The sequence below is a fragment of the Mytilus trossulus genome, chromosome 4 (genome assembly GCF_036588685.1).
Source record: "Mytilus trossulus isolate FHL-02 chromosome 4, PNRI_Mtr1.1.1.hap1, whole genome shotgun sequence".
Classification (NCBI taxonomy): Eukaryota; Metazoa; Mollusca; class Bivalvia; order Mytilida; family Mytilidae; genus Mytilus; species Mytilus trossulus.
In genome coordinates, this window is record NC_086376.1 from 38204136 (window position 1) to 38228994 (window position 24859).

Sequence of the window (24859 nt, forward strand, 5' to 3'; positions counted from 1 at the left end):
TGCTGAATATTTGCATATTGGTGAATATTTGAGTTTGTGGTTTTGCCGATCTTTGTATACCAAGCTATTAAAAATGTGTTATTCCTTTAAAGTTTGAATTTTTGGTTCGTCTGTACTCACGAAACCCACAAAATAGGTATCCAACAAATAATAATGAATCCACAGTAAGTGTTAATGATATCAATGTCCTGAAAAGGCATGAACTATTTTTTTGGCTAAATATAAAGTAAGCATGATGCTGGTTTAATAATTTATTGATGAATAACAATGGATTTCAATTAAATAAGACAAAATTTAGTGAAATAAATAATAATAGTATAACAATCATAAACATGTAGTAAAAATTCCATGTATGTGAAAACTTTTTAAGTCTCAAAAACAAAACCTACTCGCTACAAATTTACAACACACACAATTCATTAAACACAATGCTCAAAACAATTATAAAAATAAATATATGGCACTGTCATAATTCTTAATTCTGCTATACAATTCATCTACCAAAATTTTTCTAGTTCATCTCTTACTTCAATTCTTGAATTGTTGCTTGTAGTATACAGTATAAAATCCCCACCTTAAGGAAACAAGTCATTTTCTAACATACACTGGTAACAATACAACATTATTAAAATATTTAGCGTATTTTACAGAGTTATCTCCCTGTAATGTTAGGTACCACCTTGAATTACAATTACATCATTTTGTCAATAAGTAAATCAACTAATAATAGCAAATGATACAGCATGAAATGTCAACTTCAGTAGGCAAATTAGATAAATAAGTGAATGAGATATAATTCATCATTTCCTTTTATGACTTATGGTTTATAGGCAGATCTTCTCCAGCAATACTGCATAGTCATTTAACTATACAACTATTGATTATAATTGATGGGTCAATATTTAAGAAAGACATAAATTCATGCTTATTGTTTTATATTGTTAAGAAGTATAGGTCACTGTACAACCTTCAACAATGAGTAAAACCCATATGGCACAGTCAGCTATAAAAGGCTCCAATATGATAAAACCAAACCAGAAAACTAATACAAATGTAGCTTGATTTCATGTACAAAACAATGATTGAAAAACAAATCATTATACAGCAAAAAGGTGGTATGGGAGTCTGAAATAAAAATGATAGAATTTGTTCATACTTTGCCAAAACGTAGTATCTATTGATACATGTTGAAAAATATAATAAAAATTATAGGTCACCGCGCATTTTCTCAAGCTACAGGACGGGACAAAATGACACATTTTGTATGGATTATACAGGAAAAAACACCATTTTGTGATTAGAAACTAAACAAAATGATAGAATTGTTAAATACTTCAAGAAAAGAAATCTTTCAGACACTGCTTTGAGAATATCAAAAGAAAAGATAGGGTCACCGTTGGTTTTTTCCGGCTAAAATACAAAATAGGAAAATTCCATGTAGAATCCTTCAGAAAATGCACTGTTTTAGAGTTAACTCCCCTTAAAATGCCAATTTTAAAAAAAATATATAAACAACCAAAATGAATTAACATTTGCAAAAATATTAATATTTATAAGTTATATTCTAATAAATTGGTTCTTATAAATGAAAATTCACATTAAATATCTGCATTGCTGCATCAAATTTTGCTAACTAGATGGAAAATCTGGACCTTTGGTTCTCTGTTTTTTACAATCCAAGTTGGAGGAAGACACCCATACCACCTTATCAATATAGACGAAAATGCATTTAAAAAAGAATTAGATCCAAATGAAAATTTCCCTCTTTATCAATTTTTTGTGCTTTGCTAAAGCATAAATAATATAACTATAGAACAGTATTCCGCAATACTCAATACCACATGATTGGTTGAGGAGTGATAACTCTCTTATTCATATATAATATGGTAACTTCCTCTTGACTATACCATATCTTTGTTTTTCTATTACAACTTTAAAAGTTATTATTCTGTCCATGCACAGACTAACAGTAGCATACAACAAATTAACACAATCTACCGTAATAAAAATTTGTCATAATATACAAAACTAGACTTATTTCCTATCTTGTCACTGTATAAGCTATTATTCATTGTGACATTGGTCAATAAATCCCAATTTGAAATTTAGGCTAAAAAAGGGGGCCATTTTAGGGCCTTATCGAACCTACTCCTTTGTCATAATATACAAAACTAGCTTGTTCATCAATCCACTACAAAGAGTGTAAACTATGTATATTATAATCAATGGTCAAAAAGATAATACTGTAAATCTTCTACATCTTTGATGCAGTGTCCTACTGGACAAACATATAAATAACATTTATGAAAGACTGTATGTTACATGCAATTAAAAAAAAAATACATCTTATTTACAAGCCTTTTGATGTAATCAAATAATAAATATATAAAATTTGCCATATTATGTTTATATTATTGTTGTATTAGATATAAAAAATACTTCATAGGTAATTAAATTAAAATGTCTGTTTAAAACATGACAATATTGAAAAATTTCTATGAACAACATCTTCTCTTTGGCATATTAAAAAAATTGTAGATCTCTTTTATTCAGTATTTTTGCTGTTTTGATATAATTACACTTTGAAATTTTTTAAAGGAAAAATAACAAAAACACTGAACTATTAAGAAAAATTCAAAACAAAATGTCCCTTATCAAATGACAAAATCAAAAGCTCAAACACATCTATTTAAAATACACAGTGATACATAAGGGGTCATAAACCTTAACATGACTTGAAGGTGGGACGTAAAAAAGCAACGGATGAAGGATAACATATTTTCTGCTTTTCTTCAACTTTCAAAAATGTACTGTACTCCCCTGGCTCTATCCAATAAATTTTGTGATGATAATTCTAGAGGTACAAAGGGGGAATTTTTCCATTTTTTGTACACATCTGTGTTACCATGGCTATCAGATACCAAGAAGTTTTCAATTTTCAGAACTGGAAATTGTGCTTTTCTATAAATAACAATATTTCCAAGATTTTTTCCACATTTCTTACAATTGACTTTACCACAACCCATTTTTATATTGTCATCTTCAAAAGTTGGTTTCGGCATCCTAATTGTATTAATATGATTCGCTATTTCTTCTCCAATCACAGCATGATGAGCAGCCTGAATCTTCTTAATGTCTTTTGACATACAGATGAATTCATTACACTTTCCACATCTCATTTCAAACTCAAAATCACCAATGATTCTTCCTCCTTTGTTTGTATTTTCCAACTCCTGTTGGATATTGGCCTCCAATTGTAAATCATTTATTTCTTGTATAAACGTCTGTCTGTGATCACGTATAAAGTCTTGTAGATGAATAATTGCCTGATTCATTCTAGCTTCCCTCATCATGTTCAATTCTTCTTTTTCCGCTGTCATCTTTTCTTCACTGGCAATTACGTAATACTTGCTTCCTTCAGCTCTTCCTCTCCCTGAAAATAAAGGGCAACAATTCAAATGTTATTTTCTTTCATAAAAATAAAAGATAATTTCTAATGGGTGAAAACAAATCTTCAGACATATCTTTAACAATTTTCAAATTAAAAAGAAGCATATAATTGAGAATGGAAATGGGGAATGTGTCAAAGAGACAACGACCCAACCATAGAACAGACAACAGCAGAAGGTCGTCTCCAATGCAGCGAGAAACTACCGCACCTGTAGGCGTACGTCAGCCAACAGTTCCCTATAGATTTATAAGAAATTTAAGAAAATGAAAAGGTGTGAGTCTTCCAAAGAAGATGTGTCAAGTTTCTTGCAGTCTCCTTATTAACAAAAAGAAATATGTATGTATGTTTTGGAATCAGAATCATTAAGATAAAACATTTACAAAGTAAACAAGTGCAGTATTTCAAGCTCTGTAGAAGAATCTATAAAGTTGTTGTAGTGGTCAGCGCATCTTACTACTAAGAGGTTTCTGGTTCTATCCCTGTTCTGAGGAGAAAATTTCAGGGACTGATTTTTGGGCTTTCCCTTGGTACCTTTTGTGATTATGGTCTTGAGAAACAATGATAGTCCGTTAAAAGGGGACATTAAATGGCTGACCCTTTATTAAGAGAGAGCCATATCTTTTTGTAGATTTTGAAAAAGAGCAGGCTTATGCCAATTAACAAGGCAGCAATCACAAAGAGGAAAGAGAGATATATATATAAGTTGCAATAACTTGTTTCCCAATCCACTATAAACAAATATGTTTAAACTAAACAAATTGGTGGAATTTTATGAAGCAATTTCCTGTAAACAAGAGTTTTAGATAATAAGAGGTGATGATGTTAAAAAGGCAAGACACAGATTACTAAAGGGTGATACATTTCCTAAAAGATTGGTATAAAACAAACAATTAATATAATGCAAGAAAAATTTCAGTCAAGCTAAAAAGTTCCCAAATATAATGAAGTTGGTAATTTATTTTACTTCTATTTTGAAAGTTAAAATCAATTTTGAATGTCTTTACACAATTTTCTTATATACATTGTATGAACAACCATTTTAATCTTTTTCTACTAATAATGAGCATAAATTATTGTTATTATACAGTTATATATAGTTATCATACCTCTAGCTTGCACCATGGCTATTTCATTTGTCACATGATCATATCTAATGACAAGGTTACATTTCTGTATATCTAGCCCTTCTTCTGCTACAGATGTGGCTATAATTAGTTTATGTTTCCCTTCTTTAAAATACTGCAGTATATTGTCTTGATCATTCTTTGTCATACCTGTAGGTAAAAGGATTCTTATTAAAAAAATTTGGAAGCACAGTTATATTTGATTAATAATTACATTAGATGTATGTTTCATTATAATATGTTATTTTGATTGGCTACACTGCAATCTAGCTTTATTCCTTAAGCAACTTCATTACACAATATATAAATAATACATAGCTGAGAGGGTGATAGAGCAGATTGTTACCCTGAGAAAACATTGTCAACCGCTTTCTCATGAAACAGTTCATCTACCTTAACGCCCCTAAAAATACTTCTGGATTTAAACCAAATTGTTGATACAGTGAAACCTGTAAACTTGAACCTCTTTTGGACTTTTGATTTTGTCCGATGTTCAGGTTTATACAACACATACAACTTGATATGACGGCGGCACCGTGCAAACATGTTTGGTTAATACAGGTTTTCGGTTTACACAGGATTTGGTTTAGCCAGGTCTCATTGTATATGTTTTGTTAGAGTAGTAAAATTGTACAACATATATAAATTTGTTTTGTGCATTGAGGGTTCATTGGGACAACTTTGGATCTAATAGGACAAAATCTGTTTGATGTATAGTGTATTAAGTACATTTACCTGTGGTCTCCAACTTCTCCTCAACCCCTAAAGTGTTTATAAATGTGAAAGTTATTATAAGAATCTTATTGAATATTGTAATTGTGCAATATAAATTTGTTATCTACATGTTGGGTCCAGAGGGGGAATTATTGAAGGGTCCAAAAAGAATAAATACAATGATTAATATAGGATACTGTGGGTTCATCATTATTCATTGGATACAATTTTCATTGATTTCCTGTGTGTAGGTGAACAACAAAATTTAATGTTCAAAGAATTACAAATTTCTTATAGGCTAGCTTGTATGCACTGAACCTCAGCATAACCACGAAACTAGATATATCTACGAAAATTGAAAACAATAGAAAAGACATGAAACCACAGTAACACCTGCTAAACCACAATTCCTTCCAAATTAATATTACTATGACCATTTGGCAAAATTGGATTTTTTATTTTTAAAAGATATCACAATATTGTGTATACATTCATTGACTAAAACCTGATTTCATTTTTTTTTTATCAAACCAGGAAAGAATTAATCTTACTACATACCTCCCTTCTCTCCACTAGCCTGAGCACCAACAAACTTAACAGGATTTAAAGCTTTCAGTCCATCCGTTTCCTTCATCCAGTTTTGTATAGCTATCACCAAATCTCTTGTTTTGACAAAGACAATTCCCCTGGAATCCATATTTTCTTTGTATGTTTTTGCTATCAGGATTCTTAAAGTGTCTAGTTTGGGATTTTGATGGTTAACATCGTTAACACAGTGGTCCATTAATACCTTGCTCTCTACAAAAAAGGAAAAAAAATCAAGATCTGTCAGCCTTACAAAAATATGATCCCATCTTTACAAAGGTATATTAAAATCTAGCAACATAATAATATCATATCATACATAAACAGTTACCATAGTCTGATTAATGACATTGATCAAAGAAAGGGTGTTTTGAGGGATGGAGCTTGGGGTTTTGAAAGATGCAGCAATTCTATAATTTTAATGAAAAACAAGACTAATACTGATGTCAAATTTCGTACACCACAACTCACAATTATCAAGGTTCAGACCAAATATAAATTATTCTTTTTCATTAAAGCCAAAAAAGGTACTTATATCTAACAAAAACGTTTTTTTTTATCTTCCATTTTTAGTTGTTGAAGGAAATATAGGTGCAAAAATACACAATAAAAGATAAATTACTTTTATAGAGTGTATTCATTTTGTTGTCTGTTTCATCAGCAATTATATTCTCATTGACTTTTCTCACATTATCCTCAAGAAAATCTAAGGCATCCTTTACTCTTGCATCTTCATATATAATCAAGGCTCTGTTGTAAAGCTGAAAACAAAAAGAAAAGTTATTACACGTAACCCCTAAATCTGCAGGGTAACCTATATGTTCTTCAAATAAAAATCTATTCACTTTATCTTGTTTCAATTCCTATTAAACAGATTTTGAAAGTTAACTTTCCTGTTGTATTAATGTGTGTAAGATATTGATGCAAAAGATATTTAGCCTTACTTTTAATAGGTTTGCAGGTTGACTTATTTGTAAAATTCGTCTTTCTTATCCTTGTTGCTATTTACCTTTTTTTTACACTCCAAAAGATTTTATCAAAAAATGAAATCCTGCATTTATAATGTTTTCCTCCACATAAGACCAGATTGCTGAAAAAACTATGACCTCTAAAATTACTGGCATCTGTCATTTTGCATTAACCATAATATCTTGGTGTATTTTAGATACACACAGTTAGGTGATTGCCATTATGGATGTATCTTATACTTTAATACTAAAATTTTGCCAAGAAAAGTAAAGAGGAGCATAAATGTCAATAACCCTATAAGGAGGGAACTGAATCTAAATGATGTTGACAAATTAGCAGAAATTAATCATTTTTGCTATTTGAGTTTTCAAGGTAATTGCCCAAAACATAAAAAATGGTAAAAATTGTCTTTTAAGGACAATTACTTTTATTAGAAGTTTCTGGTTAGGAGGATATTAAGTATGGATGGAAAGCAGACAAATAAAAACATTGATCCCTGAATATCTCCTAAGTTAGCTATGGAATTATGAAACTGTTTTCTCAGAATGTCTCATCTATTTGCAACAAATTTTAGGGTATGCATGCATAGAGGAATGCCCATTCCTTACAGTAAGTTTCTATAGGTTGCATTTCTGTAAATATTGACAATGCAATTTCCCATAGGAACTCCTTTTAATGCTAAAACTGTACCACTTTTACTATGAAGTTTTGAAAAAAATCTAATCCTAAAATTGAAAGTTCATATGCACCACAAATTTTTTCAAAGGTCAAAATATAGGGCTGTGCGGCATATTTTCAATGTTTATATGCCCTGAACTTCTCAGAATTTAAACTAACACTAATTTTCTTATCTACCCCTACCTCGAATGAAAGGTTACCACAGATTTCAATGTAAACAATATGCACATGTTTATTTACTGGTAACATTCCTAAGTTCTGTCTCTGTGATATGGAACACAGAGAGCATAACTGGGAACCAGTATGTAAACAAAATTAATTATCTATGAATATTCAAGATCTCCCCAAAAGAGGTGTGTTTTGAGAAACAGCTGTATTTACAAAGTTCAACCTATAACTCAACTAATCGGAAATGAACTGAAGAATTAGTGTTACTCCTCAAATTCTTCTTGAAAATGAGATATTTGTATGCTGATGATACATTATTATTCATATGTTTTGACACATACATCTAGATAGGTTCTACAAGTTGTGAAGAATCTTCTAGCCTCCTGGTTGAAGACTTTAGCTGTTTGTCTCCACAAGTTACTAATCCACTGAGTGTATTGGTCAGAACCTTTGACCGGTGGTGCCTTTAAAATCTTATCTTTATCTGCACCAAGACCATCAGCATCTGAAATGCGTAAACATACAAAATGTAACATAGTTTAATTATCCCGTTATCAATTGAAATAAGCAGTTCCATTTCAGTATACATGTAGATAAGAAGAAGATGCAGTAATAGTAATTTTTGGCTTAATCTTTTCACTGATTGAAGATATTACTTCATACACACATCGCTTTGTAGGTATTGACCAAGCAATTCATTATATATAACATTTAATCTTCTGGGGGAGGGGAAGGGAAAGCCACACCCCCTATATATCATATAACTGTTTGATATCTTTAAAAATTTTCAAATCATCACCATTTCACCCTATTTATTCATAATCTTCTTTTACTTTTAACTGTGAAACCCTCTATATACAAAGCTACAATTCATAATTCTATATTTAAATCTAGACAACTAAAACTTTCCACTTACATGCAGATTGCTTCATATACCGTTCAGTAACTTCCATGATCTTTCCTACAGCTTCTCCAAAATAGTTCTTTGTTCTACGAGCAGTGCGCTTTATCACTGAAAAAAATGTAAATTTTGACAGTGTGTACCCCAACAATAGTTGAAATTCAACTTTTCTATTCAAATTTATTCAAAATTATATTCCTAACCTTGCACAAAAAATATCCTCTTTGAATTTGAACAGAGTATCATTTTCATCCTGTCTTAGTCAAGATTGGTCATTGTATACTTGTACTAGTACATGACTTGTGTAACATACTTTAAAACAGTATAAAATTCATATGTTTTGTGGTATATCAAAATAACCGAATACAAATATCTGCTTATTAGTTTAACATTAGAGGTGTAATACCACCATTGATTTTCCCCTTCTTCTGGGGTAGTCTTTGTTAAATTTTCAAAAAAATGTGCAAAATTTATCTTTGCTTCAAATAAATAAATACTTGGCATGAGTAAAGTTTTATCCTGAGTTCTATCGAAAAAAAAATCACATAACATTTCATTGCATATAAGAAAAGAACCATCACTGAAAGTTAACCAATCAAATTTCCCCCTTGTTTTACCTATATACAAGATTTAGTAACCAGTAACCTCAAGTTCACAAAATATTCTTTAGCAACCCCAAATAAAAAAATAATTGTGCTTTGAAATACCCAAGACAAAAGTTTATGACACAGAAATGTTTTACTGCAATAAAATGTAGGATTAATTACCTACAACTGTCAAATTCGAGAGAATATTTTTTTCGACCTATTTTCGTATACAACAGGATGCATCGTACCATGATTTGGTGGTATTACACCTAGATGATAACAAATATTTTATACCTTGTTCTGGGACAATAACATACTCAGACAACTCATCAATGTTAACCCTGACAGTAGCCAGTTCTTCAGCATCCATGTTAGCCATCATAGTTTTGATCCAGTCAATGGCTCCTTCGGTTGTTTTGGCCCTTCCTACTCCTACTGAAGCTGTTAAACCTACAATCTGTTACATATAACATGTTTGGTTAATTCTAATTGAAATAATGTACAATTATACTTTTTCTAGGAAAATATTTGCAAATGAATAGGGAATGTGTCCATGTGCCCCTGCTTGCATATAATGTTATAAAGCTGCATAACTAAAGAAAGGTAAAGTGACCCTACTCAAAGACTTAGAACCCGTATCAATTCATGTTCAGCTGTGCACACCTAAATAAATTTTATTTTTTAATAAGTATAAAATATATTAATATATCATTATGCCAATATAATGTTATCACTTGGTTGGGCAAACTAAAGTAACGGTAACCATTTTCAAGACATACAGACAAGGGTAAAACTTAATGCTCCCTCCATTAGAGTCTGTATGGTTGGTGCATTAAAAAAATACATTAGTTTAGGTCTCTTACCATTGGTAGTTTGTTCCTTTCTGCTTCATTTTTGATTTTCTGATCCATGTAAGCCTGCATGATTCGGTTGTATGAATGATTAGCATGGGCATGATGACATTCATCAAAAACCATCAATGTAAAGTCATCAATGGTTACATCTTGTTCTATCAAGGCATTCACCAGTAGTTGTGCTGTTACTACCAAGATGTCACGTCTAAAACATTCATTTAATCATTATAAATATATGGTATATGAAGAGATGAAAACCAGCAATAAATGTGCCGTTCCTTTGCATTTGTGGATTTTTTACTTGTACTGATTGTGTGTCATTAATGGATACCCAGTCCCCATATTCTTTTATTTTTATATTACATGTATAGATTTTTTTGTTTGTTTTTTATTTAAACATAATACAAAGGTAAGTTGTATGGAGTTCCTATGATCACCTTAACCCTGCAGCAGTCAGCATATACAAAGTTACTGAGTGTGAGGAGTTGTTATCCTCTGTTGCGGTGTGTTAGTTTTTTTTTAAAATTTTATAACAGTTAAACAGATCCTGCTGCAAATTATTTCATCATGTGGGACCTTTTATAGCATTCAATGGTATTTGTTTTGGTAATTATTGAAGGCCATAAAAAGACCTATATTTTTGTTTACATTTCTGTCTGTAGGTCTCTGGTCGAAAGTTGTCTCTTCTCTCATTGGTATTCATACCACATCTACTTATTTTAATATATACATGTACATAACACATACTTTGCAAGCCATTCTGAGAAACTTTTTTGTCTTTCATTCCTCTGTGTTTCTCCAGTGATCAATTTAACTTTACAAGGTAAGTACTTTATACACATCTTTGCTTGTTGCTGTGCTAGTGCTCCTTGTTCAACCAAAAAAATAACCTTGGGGTGACGCCTTGCTCTGACCTGATTCATATGCTCCTGAAATGTAAGTTATGTTATCCTTTATTTATTTTTAATTTTTGTTGTCTATTTTTTCTATTCTTTATATTCTTAGCCCATTATTCTGAGTATTCTGTAAACCCCCATCCACACCTTTATTCATTTAATTCTTAATTTCAAGCTTTGAAATATATCAAATCAATCTTGTGTTACTCTACTCAATCCAATTCAATGAAAAAACTTTCATTGTTAATATCAATATTTAGGTTAACTTATTAACTCAAGAGTTATGTATCATTTAAAGGGGGTCTCATTGGGTGTTCCGATCCCGGATCCCGCTTACTGTTTTGTCAGATTCCCGTATCCCGCTTACACTATGAACGTAAGCAATTCTCATTTTTTTGTCATTTCCCGGGTCCCGCAAGACCTCATTTCCCGTTTTCACGCAACATTAATTTGACTTTCACGTGTCATGCTTACAAAAAATCGACAATCCCGCGTCATGCTTAGACCCCAATGAGACCCACTTTAAAATTTCATTAATCAGATACAGGATTTGATTCAAAAAATGAACAATTGACATTTTATGTGATTTATATATTACAAGATATCTCTCCATACCAGCATGATTTTGAGGGCCACATGTGTTTTGCCACTACCAGTAGGTGCCACAATAATACAATTTTTGCCCTGTAATCCTGGGGCTGCCAGCTCTTTCTGATAACTCCTCAAGGTTAATAGTTCTGGTGGTTGACTTGGTCCATCATCCTCAGAATCAGAGTCAATTTTCATGTCCTCAAAAACTGAAAAAGGTGAATTGTCAGTGACCTGGATTTAATATAATTTATCAAAAAGATTACAATTTGATTCTTTAATTAAACTATTTAAAAAGATGCTCAATGTTAAGGCCCAAGTAAACTTTTTCAAGAATCTTATAATTATTTTTTTGCTGTTCATGTACTGATTTTTGTCACGGATAGATACCCCATATCATTTTCAAATACTAAGTTTTACTCTTCTGTATAGGTATACTTGAAAAATAATGAATAAGATCAGAATTATTGGTAGATACAAAAACTAGAGGCTCTAAAGAGCCTGTGTCGCTCACCTTGGTATATGTGAATTAAACAAAGGAAGCAGACAGTTCATGACAAAATTGTGTTTAGGTGATTGTGATGTGTTTGTACATCTTACTTTACTGAACATTCTAACTGCTTACAATTATCTCTATCTATAATTAACTTGGCCCAGTAATTTCAGAGGAGAAGATTTTTGAAAAAGATTACTAAGATTCATGAATAATTGGTTAAAACATGACTATAAAGGGCAATAACTCCTAAAAGGGTCAACTGACAATTTCGGTCATGTTGACTTATTTGTAGATCTTACTTTGCCAATGTTAGTAAAATTGTTAAAAATTGATTATAAAGGACAATAACTTCTTAGGGGGTCAATTGACCATTTTGGTCATTTTGACTTATTTTTGAGTCTTAAATTGTTGTACATTATTGCTGTTTACAGTTTATCTCTATCTATAATAATATTCAAGATAATAACCCAAAACAGCAAAATATCCTTAAAATTACCAATTTAGGGGTAGCAACCTAACAACGAGTTGCCCAATTCATTTAAATATTTCAGGGCAGATAGATCTTACCCAGATAAACAATTTTACCCCTTGTCAGATTTGCTCTAAATGCTTTTGTTTTTTTGTTATAAGCCAAAAACTGCATTTTACCCCTATGTTCTATTTTTAGCCATGGCGGCCATCTTGGTTGGTTGGCCGGGTCAAAAAACACAATTTTTAAACTAGATACATCAATGATGATTGTGGCCAAGTTTGGATTAATTTGGCCCGGTTGTTTCAGAGGAGAAGATTTTTGTAAAAGTTAACGACGACGGACGCAGGAGGACGACAACAACGCCGGACGCCAAGTGATGGGTAAAGCTCACTTGGCCTTTTAGGCCAGGTGAGCTAAAAAGGGGGGACTACTTTTATCTGTATTTAGAAAAATATGTCTGTTTACCATTTACAGGAATATTTTGCTCTGGTTCCCCATTAACTTCCATTTCTAGGTTCCTTTTGACATCCTGTAGCATGATTGAGTCTGGTTGAACATATTCCTCATCTGTTGACTGGGGTTCATTGACAGATGTCTCTGGTACTGACGGAAGGTTCTGACCTATTTGACCTCTCCTTACAGGAACTGGCAGTTGAATCTGAGAGGTACTTGCTAATTGTTTTTCTCTGGTAATTTCATCATGTTCATCATTCAATGGGTTATTGTCATCAATAGACAATTCCATCATTGTAGATCTGTGTATATAGTGTCCATCATCTTGTTCCAGCCTGTCATTTGAACTCAGGTTGTTATTGGATATTCTTGGCTTTTCTGTATCTATAAAAAGATGATAAAAATAAAAAATTCTTGATAGTATATTTTGAAAACCTGTCTTATTATGCACTTATTAATTGTTAAAGCATATTATTCATATTTCTTTCATCTTTTATATTAATATTGAGTCTGTGTTCTATTCAAAGAACAGCAAATATTTCCCTTCACCTAGAGCACTTCAATCCAAAAGAATTGCGGTCTTTGTCATTATATAAGAAGAAAAATTATTCTGAGATAAAACAATAAAGTATATGATACTAACAAGATGCATAGTTTTCTTGAATATCTGACTGTTGGAATTTAGATGGCAGTGTTTTCTTCAAGTTTCCTTTCTCCATATTAATACATAAACTTTGATTAGCATAATACTTAGCATTGTCCGACATCTTTTGTTCATGCTTGTGGTTCAATCCTAAAATATATTAAAATCTGTGATGCATTTAGTGATCTTTAGTTTAATCAAAATTAAACAGTAAAAGTATCAACAACTCTGTACCTTTGCCTGATGCCTAATTTCATATTAATCAAATAAGCAACAATTATTGATTGATTCCTAAATAGACATGCATCCTCAAATGAATTCACAAACATTTTGATAATCAGATAATCATTTGTAAATGCCAAAAAAATTTATCATATAAATACAAGTTAGGTTATTTACAAGATTTTGTCCAAAACTGGTTTTACCAGTTATTTATAATTTAAGCAGTTATTTTTACCTATCATTTTCAAAAATTCTAAATAAAGTAATTGCAATCAGTCTGGTTATATATTTTGCCATACTGTTTTCTAACTAATTTGTGATAAGTATATTTTACAGTATAAACTGAGATTTACAAAAATGTTTGGTTATGTTAAATCATTATAATAAACATCTTCACTAGCCAAGGGATACAATCTATTCACTCCTTTCAACCCTTGGCAGATTAAGCCAACATTTGTGATAGCAATGTTGCGCCATCTATTGGTTGATAATTGTCTCACTTTTCTAACTAAATTATTCTTGACCAATGGTAGCACATGAACTCTCTTCAGAGTGGATTTTAAAACACAGTAGCGTCTAGAATCTACAAATTTTGTGAAGTAGGAAACGAAATATATGTTGACATTCCAACATTTGTGAAAGAAACATACACAGAAACTTCTATTAGTATGAGAACATTAAAATTGTCACTAAGTATTATCGGATGTTTTAGGGGGAAAGACTTGTTGCACAATCAGCACAAGCCAGTTGTTCACCTACATTTTCTACAATAACATGTGATCATTTAATGGGCACTTGGAGATTGGATGGAGCCAGTTATGACTGCAACCAATGAAAATCATTACCTGGTGGATCTCAAATTCGCTCTTAATCCACCATGGGTTCATCATAGTTTATGGTGATTTAAACGCTTGAATAACTTAAATTTTTAAAACTTACGTTTCCATTCATCCGAATCAACACATGCTACAGTTTCATCCCAACCATTCAAAAAGAGAATCTCCATGAATTTAGGATACCACTCTGGATGCATTCTGGGGATACTGGTTAACAGAAGGAATGCCGCACTTATGTCCCCTTTATTTTGCTCTTCTTTTTTTATTTCTTCAGATTCCTCTTTACTTATTATCTTCTCTGTACACAAGTCATGTAGAATTTGGCTTGGAATTATCTTACTGGCTAACTCTTTGGTAAAAAGATTAATCATATTCTGCCATGTTGTTCGTTCGGTAAAATTAACATCATCACCTTCAATTGCTCTTATTATCCATTCATAATCTAAAAAACAAATTCAATACAAATAATTTCCCAAAAGCTTTTTTTGTGTCAGTTGGCAGATGTTAGTTATTGTACTATATATTTTTTTAATTATCATTGAATTATTACAAACTTATGAAAAACCTACCTGCTTCAACAAGAGCTGTTCTTAATTCTTTCCACTTCCCAGGAGATTCTTTCTTATCAAATTTATCCAAGAGTAATTGCATAGCTTCTTCTGAAGTTTTATTTCTCTCTGTCTGTCTAATACTCCTCTTTTCATCTAAATGTAAAATAAACATCAAAGCTAGTTTTTGTTATAAATACAAAACATTGATCTCCACACATTGATTACTGCCTTTATGGTGTTGTGGTAGTATGCTAGCTTTAAGGGCATACGATACAGTTACAGGGGAGGTAATGATGCTGCTAATGTAAGTTGTTCTTTTCACGATGTCAAACTATGACTTATTGGGAAAAAATGCAGTTTTCGACTGATTTTCATCATTCAAACTTAAAAACAAGTTCATGGACCCCTCTTTTTTAAAATGACATTTGGTTTTCTTACATACGAAGATTATTCGTGCCAATTTTCATGAAAACTTAAGTAGTGCAATTTTTTTAAATTTGATAAATATACAGCAAAAAAAAAAGTTTTTTTTCTTCATTCAAGAACATTTGATAAATAAGAGTTATTCTTTAATAAAATTGTATAAATGTTTAAGATACTTATAAAATAAAGAAATTACAAATTATTTAATAAAAACAATTTGTGTTTCTCTTTTAAAACAAAAAAAATTATGTCTTTTCAAAAGGGAAAATACGGCCACAAATCTTAATTTTGTGCAAATATTCTAACTATCAAACTCATTTTACCCAAAAAGAAGCACATGAAGGTATATATTTTATAAAATATTTGATTTAATCAGGTAAAAAATAGTCTATATGGAAATTTTTATCAAAATGTAAATACAGGATCAATATTGATCGTATTGCGTCCATTCTGTGTTTATTTTGTAGCTGTATCCTTCTTTATTATATAGGTATACCAATTTATATTTTACTCCATATGGAATCCTAGAAAAATTGGTCTAAACGGACCTGAGGACCAAACCATCAATAATTTTGAAATGAGGAGTAGTACCCAAATTGCCTCCATGCTTAAATTTGCATCGTCAAAAGTCTAATAACAGAGCTTTTGTTTAATTTCTTCAAATATTTGGAAGAATTGGATATTAGTCCATGCTTACTCTTCATTTTTTTTTAAATAAATACTTGTAACATATTGTATTTGATCATTTTAAAAAGATGACGTTTTGGTGACATCGCATGGCGACATTTCAGTAAATTTTGCTTTTCACTAAACACTTCATCTATTGATAAATACAATGAACGTTTTGTGCATATCTAAATATTTCTACCTATGTTTAAAAGATGTGCATAGTATCAAATAATAAAAATACAAATTGTGTAGTCTCTAGGAAATCTTGTTAGATGTCCTCTGCTATTTTTGCAAAGTAGGTGCAATTTGGGTACTCAGTGCAATTTGGGTACTGTTATGTTATGCCCTTAAGTGTTGGAAAATGTGAGTTCAATCTGTTTAAACAAAAACTTGAAGAAAATTCGTTTTAAAGCTCCTCTCCTGAACATACAGTGTTTAAAGAGAAAAAGCATGACTGGTCAGTTAAAATCTTATGAATCTGAGAAGGGTGATATTTCAACCTCTCAACTTTGACCTTGGGAATAAGCACATAATAAATCAATTTCTGTCCCTAGGTTAGAAACAAAGTGGTTCACATCATATTCAAAAGTTTTAATCATCAACTCTTTTTTCATTTGTATTGTCTAATTATAAAAGAGCAATACATTTAATTTGATGGCATTTGAATGAATTAGTCTTACTGTGTGTCCACATATTTTGTGTAAGAATTTTTGTTTTAGGTACCATCCAAAGTCAAGTGTCATCAATGTATTTTAAGCTTTACCTACATGAATGACTGATTGGAAATAATTTATATAACCTAGAAGCTGAGAATATATCTATGAAAATGGTTGAGACAAACATACAGATGATTTTAAAAGTTATTTCCCTTAACCTAGGTCTACCTCCTTAAAGCAGTTGTAAATCAATTCTATATCACAAACATTGTGTCTTTGATTTGTAAACATGTACCTACTGGTACTTAGAACTTACCTAAGTTAAACACAGATGACAGGTTAATGAGGATTTCCGAGGCTTTAACTGAAGTTATCAAATTATTGTAAAACAATTCCATGATAAGTTTTCTCCAATGAACATCAGTTGAATAATCATCTGGTTTTGTTGCTTCAACAGCCCCACAGTCATCTAAAACAGAAAGTAATTGAAAATTTAATGAACAACTTTGAAAAATACAATGAAGTGAAGACTTGAGTAGAAGAGAATTTTTACTTTAAAATTGTGAACTATAATGCATTATGACTATTCTTACTAAAATGGTAGCTGAGATTTTTCAAAATTAAATGGTGAATTAAGGAACACATTGTTAATTCAGTTTAAAAAAATTTGCCATTCATTGGAAATCAACCAAGTACAGACAATAAATTAATTAAATTGTAAATTCAACAAAATACTGATGTGCACTGGACTGATTATACCCTTCCAAAGAACCTGAGATCAGCCCTGGTTTTTGGTGGGGTTCCTGTTGCTTAATCTTTACTTTTCTATCTTGTGTTTTGTATACTGTTGTTAACCTTTTGGTATTTTTTTCTTTTTCGACATGGTGCTGTCAATATATTAAGACTTATGAACTTGAATATTCCTTTCTTATATTATGTAAGAAATGCAGTTTTGAAAAAACTCACAAAAAATAAAATGTAGCATAGTTCAAAATCAGGAGTGAACATCTAAATTCTACACAAAATTAACTGCCGGAAACTTTTAAAGCTACTAAAACAGATGTCTATGACTGATTTATCACCTTGAGGTATTGAGTCTTGCTTCATTCTCTTGACAGCCTCTTGGTGCCCTGCTTCACATAAACATGTAAGGAATTCATCATACCACTCATCAGGAGGCGGAGTTACAATCCTGTCAATCAATACTATCAATGCTGCCTTCTCCTCTTGATTTAGACATTCTGTTCCTATGTCTTGTAGATCTGACTCGGTTAATAAACCATGATTTTTGGCAATTTGAGATAACGGCTGAGTCTTAATGTCAACTTTATAAAGACAATTTACTATGTTTTTCATTTGTTCCTGTACTGTTAAACTATGTTCTTTTTCTAACACCTTTGGCAAAAATATAAAACCTGCAAGATTAACACATAAAGTCATTAAAGAACCACAAGAACATAGCAGACTAGGATGCCATATGAATAGTTATCCCCACAATCTAGCAAACTTTATCTAGAATTTTTTCATACATTATAGAGGGGGGTCTCATTGAGAGGGGGTCTGATCTTGGATCCCCCTTATTGATTTGTACGAATCCTATATCCCGCTTATCATAGTTATATTAGTGCTTGCAATTTCATGTGTCCTCCCCCACCCCAAACTCTGTATCCCATTTACACACAATATAACTAGAATTTTCATGTGTCAAGCTTAGTACAAAATAATCGATCAATCCTACATAACTCTTAAACCCCACAATGCTACTGATAATAACATTGTATTTTCATTGTCAAAGATCTCATATATTTCAATCATTTGAGTATGCAGTGGTTGTCCTCTGTTTATGGGGTTCATATGTGTTTCTCCTTTCTCGTTTTTTATACAGATAAGACCGTTGGTTTTACAATAGTAATTTTTGGGGGCCATTCATAGCTTGCTGTTTGGTGTGAGCTTAGGCTCCGTGTTGAAGATCGTACATAACCTTGACCCCTATAATAGTTAAAATTGTGATTTCGATGGAGAGTTGTCTCATTGGTACTCATACCACATCTTCCTATATCTATTGGTACCAATTTGTGAATTTTGAATAATTAAACTTTGATTAACTCACCTATATTTTCCAAAACCTCATTCAGTATATTCCATTTACCCTCATCCTGGCTTTGAACAAACAGATCTAATAACTTCTTAACCTTTTCAGTCTCTCCATCTTTACTGATTTTCACTTCTTTCACCGATTCTGGAAAATCACATATTTAATTAAGAATTGATTACCGGTACAATGTAGCACATTATAATTTGAGATGCATATGTATAGCTATGAGATCTTAACATGTAAATTTTACTTTTGAATGATATATATATCAAGTTGTAAAATTCAAAAAATAAATTACATCAGATCTTCCAATGGTAAATGGCCATAACTGAGGGGGGATAGGACCTTTATTGGGACTCTGGGATCGGGTATTTTTAAGCTGGAGATTTCGGGATGGACCCTTTCAGGATACGGGAATTCTTTTTTCCAATTTCGTGACCTCAGGATTTCGTGTTTTTATGTTGTGATTTCAGGATATCGTTTTTTTAAGCCCAGGATTTCGGGATCAGGACCCCTCCTGTATCCTCCCTCATAACTGTTGATTCATTTATTTCTTGAGTACCGATTTTTGTGGATTGAGACAGACTTGCATTTTGAGGATTTTTATTTAAAAAAAGTTTAGCTATTTTCAAATTTCAATAAAATGCTTTGGCACTAAAGTCATCTTCTTTACCCTTGGATTTGTATAGAAACTATACATTTGTATAGAAACTATACAAACCCTTACTTTCCCTAATATACAATAACAAAACAATACATTAATAATGTCCAGATTAAACACCGATATCTAATGGTCACTGCATGGAAATAGACCAGTAGCAAATTTCTTGTCAAGATTATTTACCTCAAAATTTCCTATGTTCATGGTGGGTCTCATTGGGGTCTAAGTGTGACGTAGGATTGCCAATTTTTTTGTAAGCGTGACATGTGAAAGTCAAATTATTGTGAATTTAAAACAGGAAATAAAGTCTAGGGGGCAAAGGAAATTACAAAAACATGAGAATTGCGCTTACGTACATAGGGTAAGCTGGATACTGGAATCTGAAAAAACTGTAAGTGGGTTCCATGATCAGAACCCCCTAATGAGACCTCCTTCATGGCTGGAATTGTCATTTAGTATACAATTTTAAGTTTAGTGTTTATTTTGAACCACATACATGTAGATGAGAGCACCCAGCTACTTGAGTCGACTTGGTAGTTCAAAAAACAGAACTGAAGAACAAACTGTTGAAAGTAAACAACTTGTAAAGGACTTACTAGGAGACAGTATTGACTCAACTATAGTGGCATTCACTGACAGCTGTTGTCAATGTAATCCAGGACCGTGTGGAGCAGGGGCTGTAGTATATTGCAGAAATAGCCAAGGCATAAGCTTAAAGAGGCCAGTAGCTAACAGAGGATAAATATTACTTGCTGAACTTGTAGCTATCCTAATGGTTTTGGAGCACTGTATTAAGTCATTGAGAACCAGTTTTCTGAGGTCAAAATACTATCAGATAGCCAGACTGCTGTACAGGCATTTTGACTTTGCACTGGAAATCTTCAAACTACATAGATACCATAACAGACATTAAAGAAAGTATGGGGACACTATTGAGAAACGGCATACTAACAACCTTATCTTGGATCCTAGGCCATGCTAATATAGCCGGGAATGAGATAGCGGACCAGCTGGTGAAAGATGCTGCAAAGGAGGCCTCATCACTAAATGAACAATATAACATGTATAATGTCATAACTATGTCAGATGTTAGAAGTGCAGTCAAGATGTCTACCAAACTGCAATGGCAAAGCAGATGGACAATTGGTGAAACAGGAAGACACCTATATGATCTGGTACCTATCGTTGGAAAAATAATTCAACTAGACCTCCCTAACACTCAAATTGGAAGAATACTATCGGAATTAAGAACAGGTTACAGCAGACTAAACAAATACAGAAACCAATTAGGTCAATCTCTCACGCCATATTGTGAATGCGGAGAAGAAGAAACAACAGAACACTATCTGATATACTGTCCAAGATACCACCAAGAAAGAGAGGACTTAAAAAGACAACTGGAAATAGTTAACATTCTACTGGACATCCAATCAATACTTTCACCATCAAAGAGAGAAATGTATGAAAAAAATGCACAAATTATAGGGGATTAGATATTTAAATCAGGGTGTTTTCATGAACTAGAAAGTCCTGAGGCCCGATCCTGCCCGTAAACTAAGTTTCTAAGTACTTATGAGAAATTACCATGAGAAATATTCAGTACAAGAGAGACAAGTTGTGTCAACTATTGACCTTAGGATCAGGATCAGGATACATCTGGCAAGGATTTGTATTCTTATTATACATATCCTTTTCATTTTGGGTTTCTTAACTTTAAATGGTTTCTAATTTATGACTCAGAATCCAAAAAGGGATAGTTCATCTTGATTCTTCCCCTGGTCTTTATTTTGTAATTTTGTTATGAACCAAACTACCTCCCTTGTTTTTACTTGATTCTTCCCCTGGTCTTTATTTTGTAATTTTGTTATGAACCAAACTACCTCCCTTGTTTTTAATGTCTGTCAATTGTTTCTTCAGTGGTCAATATACCTAATAAAATGAAGTTATACATGCACATTATACCTGTTCAGGTACATCAAGGACGTATAACTAACATCTAATATACGTCCTTGGGTACATATATATATACCAACCTACAACAAAAACAAAACTTGAAATATGTTAGATTTCTATTTTGTTATCTCATATTTTCGATATAAACAACATACCATCATTTAGAACTTTCTTCACCTTAGAAGAAGCTATTTCTGCTGATGAAAGAATCTGCGTCAGAATTGGAGAAAATATAGAAACGGTATCACTGCCTTTTTCATTCATCGACGTCGCCATCTTTTTATCATGTTTTCTGAAAATCAAAATAGGAAAATACCTTTTCTAAAAATAGAAAGTGAAAGTGGAAAGTATTTTCCATAAATGATAAGGAATGTGTACGGGAAATCTCAGGGTCGCTTCATATGAAGATTATTTTGTGTTACTTAAAAATTTCACGGTCTTTATGCTTCATAAACAAATTTTGCTCGCGTGAAATCACATGATTGTGAAAACGAGCAAACGTAAAACTCACGTGCACATTTTCACGTGAATTTTGAATTCCACTTGGTTCACACCAGAATTTGAATGTGAAATTTCAAATGTGATTTTAGGTGGATTTTTTTTAAATTTTGGAATCTGGACTCAAGTGTATTTTGAAAATACAGGTGAATTTCACGTGAGCTTCACATGAGATCCACGTGAAACTCACGTAAATAAGTTCACATTAACGTGACATCCGCGTTAATCTCAATGCACGTGTAATATATGTCAAGATTATGACGATTTTATATTCAATCAAAAATACAGAGAAAAAACAGAAAAAAATAATCAAAACCATATAGTACCTTGTGACGCCGTAAACTATATGCTGCTTCGCCCCAACCACATACTTATATTTAATGCTAATTAAAAAAAACAATAGGGGGATAAGCCCGGGAATTCGGGATCAGGACCCCTCCTACCCTCCCTCAACAATCAAGAGTTGAGATGACCAATGATACTCTGCTATTTTATCCAGGACAACGTTGTTAATTTTATTGAGAACGGCACGTGCGCCCTTGGTTTCTATCGATAATTTTTCAAATCAATCTACTGTGCTAAGAATGGAAACTATCAGTTTGAATTATCAAAATGTCTACCCCTCCCCCAGACTATCCAGTAAACTTCTAAACCACTACGAAAAACAAAATAAACAAATCTTTCCTTCCTCATGTTCCTGTCACTGAGTCTTTAACCATCCCCCTTTTTATTCATTTTTAGCCTTATTCTCTATTTTTTTTTATATTTCTACATTTAATTTACCTTCCTCTTTCAGAAACAGGTAATTTCGGTTCAAATTGATTTTTATTTATTTTTGTTCCTGAAAAAGTATAAAATATTTCCTATTTGACGTTGAGCAAACAACATATCTAACAAACACTATGGTATATGTTATTTATTATACTCAAATCAATTTATTGTTTTCAATTGTACAATGTGTAAACAAACGCTCTAATTGCATACATTTGATGAAAATTAGAATTAAAAAAACTTACCCTTAATTGACAGCTGTTGTTCACAGTATTCATTTTATTTCAGTAGGATATCATCTAAAAATAGTTTGTCTGGAAAACAACTGAAAATTTACTTCTTGGTTTTCCACGCTCCAAGAATAACTATATAGATCGTCATTTCGGTTGTCCTTGCCAAAACTAGTTCAGAAGATTAAAGTCTTATCAAGCTAGTGTTACATCGATTTATGATGATTCTGCAGTCAAACTACAAGATGAAGATATACTAGTACTTAAAAACATTACACAAAAAAAACCCGTCATGTCCGTCCGTCACATTCTCGCCCCAACATAATGAAAAACAGATCAGACAAGAAACAGTATTATGAACCACAACGCACAGGTTAAATCCGAGATTTTTGAAATATTTATGATCTTATAAAATTGAGAATGGAAATGGGGAATGTGCCAAAGAGACAACAACCCGACCATAAAGCAGACAACAGCAGAAGGTCACCAACAGGTCTTCAATGCAACGAGAAATTCCCGCACCCGAAGGCGTTCTTCAGCTGGCCCTAAACAAGTGATAATGAACGCCATACAAAACTCCAAATTGTACATAAGAAACTAAAAGTTACAATAATACAAGACTAACAAAAGGTCTTTATATATATGGTTGTTCATTACTTCCAATCGATCCCATTTAATTTATCTAGCAAACAATCTATAATGTCTAAAAAGGATTTGGCTACGAATTCGAAAAAAATACGCTTGTGCTGGTGGTGCAAACATTTTATAAATGCTGAATAAAGAAATAATTATAGGCTATTTTCCGTCAGTTTGGTTTAATTTCGAATTCGTCATAATCATCAGTCCTCTGTTGTATTACAGTGGCTTGCAAGTCAAAAATTCAACTCATTTAAAGTCATACGAAACCTCAAATCAAAAAAAGATAATGCAAATGTTTTTTTTTTATAACTCATAAAACTTATGTACATATTCTTTTTTCTGAAGAACATTCTTTAATTTATTCATATTTGAAGAAGTTTACTTTATTTTAATTGCTTCCTTTCCAGGAAGCAATTGCCCCGTCATATTTTTCGTATGCAAAGTGACCTTAGTGTGACCCATTTTGTAAAAATCCGGTGATCATAATACGCATGGATGTTCTTAAAATAAACTATTATCTGAATTTACATGTAAAACACGTGCTCAATTTCCGTGCTTTTTTGTTGATTTTTTGTCAATTGTTGACAAACAGGTGACAATCGTTAAACTTCGGCTTCAAAACACGAACTTTAATTACCTGCCATATTTTCACAACAACACTGAGTGATTGAAATTTTTTTTATTGACGATTATACGAAATTTACATGAAAACAATGATAAATTCGTACACAGAAGACCAAGTGATGTTTGTATGTATTGGTTCAAGAATTGGAAGAACATTATTTTTCGACGGTCACTTGTTTCTAATGACTTTAAATCCTTCCGCACACAACCTTTAGGTTCACCTTTAAAAGTACGTAAATTACATGTGATGTTCAGCATATTCACTCATTTAACAGAAAAGTACATGTCATCATTGAAAAGACACAGAAATAGCCATGCCTCCTTATTTCAAAGATCAGTTTGTACCAATCATTTCTTAAACCTAATAGTATACCAAACATTGCAACTAAAATTTTCAATTACAAACACGTTTTGCAGGATCTCAATATTGACGACTTCAAGTCTAAACCTAC

General features: G+C 32.0%; 1 protein-coding gene across 2 annotated transcripts; it reads right to left on the bottom strand.

Annotated features, from left to right (window-relative positions):
• Positions 1-238: 238 nt before the first annotated feature.
• On the bottom strand, positions 239-23251 carry LOC134715260 (antiviral innate immune response receptor RIG-I-like). Of its 2 annotated transcripts, XM_063577322.1 has the most exons (19): positions 23160-23251; positions 21801-21937; positions 19047-19175; positions 18019-18351; positions 17253-17405; positions 15207-15341; positions 14741-15079; positions 13580-13729; positions 12949-13320; positions 11543-11724; positions 10779-10960; positions 10041-10236; positions 9472-9634; positions 8606-8701; positions 8031-8194; positions 6497-6635; positions 5848-6087; positions 4558-4725; positions 239-3433 (listed from the first exon to the last, which is right to left on the bottom strand). In XM_063577322.1, exons 2-19 carry the CDS (start codon positions 21919-21921, stop codon positions 2793-2795), a joined length of 3903 nt encoding a protein of 1300 aa, XP_063433392.1. In that variant the 5' UTR covers positions 21922-21937; positions 23160-23251; the 3' UTR covers positions 239-2792. The 2 variants fall into 2 exon arrangements, with proteins under 2 accessions (XP_063433392.1, XP_063433393.1); XM_063577323.1 differs by lacking the exon at positions 21801-21937 and having other exon boundaries at positions 23160-23230.
• Positions 23252-24859: the final 1608 nt, after the last annotated feature.